Genomic DNA, 4883 nt, shown 5'->3' on the forward strand with positions numbered 1-4883 from the left:
TCATTTCCGATTTTTTTTCCCCCCCACTTGCTAAGTTGTTTAACAACTCGGAGCAGCTAGTTATGGCTTCTTTATTTATAGGTTCCCTGTTATTTTACGTCGTTTTTATTTCACTCGGCAACTATTCTAATAGATTAATCAATAGCCATTTTCTGACCTTCGGGAACCCCAGCTGATGCTGTGGACGCGGGAAAAAAAAATACATATATATATATAAACAGGCCAACAACGAGGCGGGAAAGCCAAGCCGGGGGGGTCAGGGTTTGGGGAGGGGGAAAAAGCGCGCTTCCCCTCGGTAGATGTTTCCACTGACGAAGCCCTGAGACAGGAGGAGGGGTCTGAAGCCTAATTTGCAAAACGGAGCCGAGTGTGCAGCAGCCCTTACTCGTTAAAGCTAAAAAGAATAAAAACAAAACAGACGACTAAGTTTTTTTTTTTCTTTTAAAAGGGAGGGATGGGAATCTTGTTCTATGCTTCCCAGTCCCTGCCAGGGAGTGCTGGCATAAGGAGGGGAGGGGGGAGGGGTCAGGGAGCAGGGGCGGGGAGGGCAGGGCAGAAAGAGCCACCAGGTCCCCCCCGACGCTCCCAGGCCCACGCCCTCACTCGCTCACACCCACGCTCCCTCACTCACACCCACAGGCTCCCTCGACCCCCGCGTCGGGCTGCAGCCTAGGCTGAGGTCTCGGGGCAGGCCAGGGCGCCCTCGGGGCCCGCGGGATGCCGGCGCAAACGTGCGGCGGGGAGTTGCGCGTCCCTCGTCCCTTTGTTGACAATTCCCTGAACCAACTTGAGTTTGGCCGGCTCCGCCGTGGCCCTGACGTCACGCGTGCTCACGTGGCCCCGCCTCCCGCTGGATCTTTAAGTAGAAAGTAATCTATCAGGCCAGTCCTTAAAACGGGACTTTCGACTACGGGGGCTTCGGTGTCCCTGCACCCCCCCCCTCTCCCCTCGTTGCCCCCTGTCTGCGCCCTCCCGAGCTGCTCGGCGCCCGACGTCCCGCGCCCGCCTGCACAGCTCCTGCACCCCACCCCCGGCCCCGAGGCCGAAGAAGGCTGGCGAAGTGAGGGGGCGCGGCGTGGAAAAGCCGCCGGGGCCGGGGCGCCCAGTACCGAGCGCCGGGGACAGCGGGAGTTTGCAGAGTGCGGCCACCGGGGCCGGACGGCAGCGCCTTCGCCGCGCGATGCCGGGCCGCCGAGTGTGAGCCGAGCCGGGAGGGCCCCGAGCCACAAACGCTCCCTTCTTCTCTCTCCCAGGACCCCCATCTTTCGGGGGGGGGGCGCCCAGATCCCTTTCCCTTGAGCTCGGCAGCAGCTCCTGACGGCCCCCATCGCCCGCCGCTTCTTTCCCGCAGCCGCCACCAACCCCGAGGAGGGATGACCCTCTCCGGCGGCGGCAGCGCCAGCGACATGTCCGGCCAGACGGTGCTGACGGCCGAGGACGTGGACATAGATGTGGTGGGCGAGGGCGACGACGGGCTGGAAGAGAAGGACAGCGACGCCGGCTGCGACAGCCCCGCGGGGCCGCCGGAGCTGCGCCTGGACGAGGCGGACGAGGTGACGCCGGCGGCACCCCACCACGGGCAGCCTCAGCCGCCGCACCAGCAGCCCCTGGCATTGCCCAAGGAGGCGGCCGGGGCCGGGGCCGGGGCCGGGGCCGGGGGCGAGGCGGGCGCGTCCGAGGCCGACGGCTGCAAGGGCGGCATTGGCAGCGAGGAGGGCGGCGGGAGCGGCGGCGGGCCCGGCTCAGGCGGCGCAGCGGCGGGCGGGCTGACCCCGAGCAAGCCCAAGAACAGCCTGGTGAAGCCGCCCTACTCCTACATCGCGCTCATCACCATGGCCATCCTGCAGAGCCCGCAGAAGAAGCTGACCCTGAGCGGCATCTGCGAGTTCATCAGCAACCGCTTCCCCTACTACCGGGAGAAGTTCCCCGCCTGGCAGAACAGCATCCGCCACAACCTCTCGCTCAACGACTGCTTCGTCAAGATCCCCCGCGAGCCGGGCAACCCCGGCAAGGGCAACTACTGGACCCTGGACCCGCAGTCCGAGGACATGTTCGACAACGGCAGCTTCCTGCGGCGCCGGAAACGCTTCAAGCGCCACCAGCAGGAGCACCTGCGCGAGCAGACCGCTCTCATGATGCAGAGCTTTGGCGCCTACAGCCTGGCGGCGGCGGCGGGCGCCGCGGGGCCGTACGGCCGCCCCTACGGCCTGCACCCGGCCGCCGCGGCGGGCGCCTACTCGCACCCGGCTGCTGCGGCGGCCGCAGCCGCAGCCGCGGCGCTCCAGTACCCCTACGCGCTGCCGCCGGTGGCGCCCGTGCTGCCACCCGCCGTGCCGCTACTGCCCTCGGGCGAGCTGGGCCGCAAGGCGGCCGCCTTCGGCTCTCAGCTTGGCCCCAGCCTGCAGCTGCAGCTCAACAGCCTGGGCGCTGCCGCGGCCGCCGCAGGCACGGCTGGCGCCGCGGGCACCACCGCATCGCTCATCAAGTCCGAGCCGAGCGCACGGCCGTCGTTCAGCATCGAGAACATCATCGGCGGAGGCCCCGCGGCGCCCGGGGGCTCGGCGACGGGCGCTGGGGGTGCCGGGGTAACTGGGGGCACTGGAGGCGGTGGTGGCGGGGGCGCCGCTCAGTCCTTCCTGCGGCCGCCTGGAACGGTGCAATCTGCAGCGCTCATGGCCACGCACCAGCCCCTATCGCTGAGCCGGACGACGGCCACCATCGCGCCCATCCTGAGCGTGCCGCTCTCTGGACAATTCCTGCAGCCCGCAGCCTCGGCCGCCGCCGCCGCCGCCGCCGCTGCCCAAGCCAAGTGGCCGGCGCAATAGGGACGCGAGGTTGCCGGGACGCGGGGCCCCGCGGTGGTGGGCCCGGGCCGCGGCTGCACTTCCAGGCTGGGCGCCCCGCCCCGGTCCCGGCCCCCCTGCCCAATCCCAGACTCTGCCTTTCCTCCGTTTCCTGCCCCCGACCCCTCAGCACCGACCTCCGCAGCCTCCACCCTCTTATGCACACCTAGGCTGGCGGACCAAACTCTCTGCGCGCGCCCGCCGGGAATAGCTTTCCGTACAGGTAAAACCGAAAACTTAATTTTCCAAAAAATGTACCCTGACGGCATCTGCTCTCAGTACCGTGGGGAAGGGAGGGAAGTTCTTTGTACATATTTGTATAAAAATTATTGACTTTCCTTTTGGGGTTTTTATTTTTTTAAGAAAAAAAAAACAAATTCAGTAGATTTAGAGCTCTGAACTTTCATTTTTTTTGAAGGTTCACTCTCCACAGTTTTATGTGAGAAAAATGTATAGAGACATTGGGAGATTTTAAATGTAAAAGAATTTTCAAAAGGCAAGAAGTGTCATTCTATTACAAAAGTCTGTTTATATATGAATGAATATATATGGTATTCTAAATGTTATTCCATCGTGTTGTACACAACTTTGTAAATAAATTTTTAAAACGCTCAGCCTAGTGTTTCATTTAGGTATCTGAGGTAAATGACAAGACTTAAAAATATTTGTATTTCATCCTTACCAGAAATTCGAGGAGTTTGCTAATTCATAATTGGTTGTAAGATAAGTTTAGTTGGACAAGGGAAATAATATGCTAATTTAAATAGTAGTAATATTTTCTTTTAGTTTTTACATAAAACCCGGATGTGGGAAATGATCTTGTTCAAAGCAATCCATTAAATCTAAATGGCCAGAAATGTCCATAGATAAAAGAACCTGCTACTTGAAAGAAAGAAAGAAAGAAAGAAAGAAAGAAAAACAAACCTTAGTCTCAACAATTAAATCTTTTAATTAAAAAAATACCAACATATTTTGCACAATGAAAATTTTTCAAATGCAAATCTTGGTCATTAATATTATCCTTTCAAATGGATTTAAATCCCAGACATAGCCCTCAGTTTAGCATTTAAATCTTTAGTTTCTGAAATTACTTATTTTCATTGCTCAAGTGGAAGTGGTAAATAAACCCAGTTGATTGTTTAAGGGTATGTTGCCGAATTTTGAATTTTGCAGTGGAATTGTATTATATTAACCTGAGAGATAATACATAATTTTATTCTTAAATGTTTTCAAATAAGATACCTCTTTTCTATGGCAATCCACAACATAATTTCAATTTCTGAACCGTTTCTTTGGATGCCTCCCCTCCCTCCAACCCGCAGTTTTTCTGAAGGCCAAGGAACAGTGTGGCCTTAATATCCTTTTTAAAACAGGTGCACATCACCCCCTCCCCCCCTTTTTTTTTTTCTTAAAAAAATACGTATAGTTAGTGTGAAATTCGAGATCATAGGGCAGGAATGTGAAGATGTCCTCCTAGATTTTTCCCCCCCTAGATTATTTTAATGTGCATTTCTGCTGTTGCAACCTTAAAAGTATTAAGGTACAAATGAAACATCTAGACTCGGGAGGCCGGTTCCCACCACCACTACCATATCCTCGAACGGCATCAATTCTAATTATTTTGTAATTAATTTAGGTGTTACAATTACTTATGCGAAATCTCTTTTCAAAGCTGGAGCGGGTAGCAGTATTGTCAGCTCAGCCCTAGGTTCCTCCTGTTTGCAAAACTCGACCACGATCCCTGCCGCTGGCGCCCACCTGGCCTCCTGGTCGCAGAGATGCCTCGGGGCTTCAGATCCGAGCCTTATTTCTCTGCAGACGGCGTGGACGGAGTCGCTTTGAAAGACCCTCACCAATACCGAGTCTGTTTTCCTGGTCAATGGTAAACATTATTGTGTCTCAGTAAACATTCCTTCTGGATCGGGGTCCCAAAATAAAACAGCCTGCCGGGAGTGAGATAGTTCAACTTGGCAAACCAGAGCCTGATAACCGCCGCGGAGCCACGGCAACCTTCGAGGAGGAGAGATTATGGAGCACACG

General features: G+C 56.5%; 1 protein-coding gene across 1 annotated transcript; it reads left to right on the forward strand.

Annotated features, from left to right (window-relative positions):
- Positions 1-1373: 1373 nt before the first annotated feature.
- On the forward strand, positions 1374-2825 carry FOXD3 (forkhead box D3). The gene has a single exon (XM_054721354.1). The coding sequence runs from the start codon at positions 1374-1376 to the stop codon at positions 2823-2825; it is 1452 nt and encodes a 483-aa protein (XP_054577329.1).
- Positions 2826-4883: the final 2058 nt, after the last annotated feature.

Source organism: Eptesicus fuscus, chromosome 9, assembly GCF_027574615.1.
Source record: "Eptesicus fuscus isolate TK198812 chromosome 9, DD_ASM_mEF_20220401, whole genome shotgun sequence".
In the NCBI taxonomy this organism is placed as follows: domain Eukaryota; kingdom Metazoa; phylum Chordata; class Mammalia; order Chiroptera; family Vespertilionidae; genus Eptesicus; species Eptesicus fuscus.

What these genes read in the sequence shown, in the direction of transcription:
- FOXD3 (XM_054721354.1), top strand. Translation starts at nt 1,374, where the DNA reads ATGACCCTCTCCGGCGGCGGCAGCGCCAGCGACATGTCCGGCCAGACG.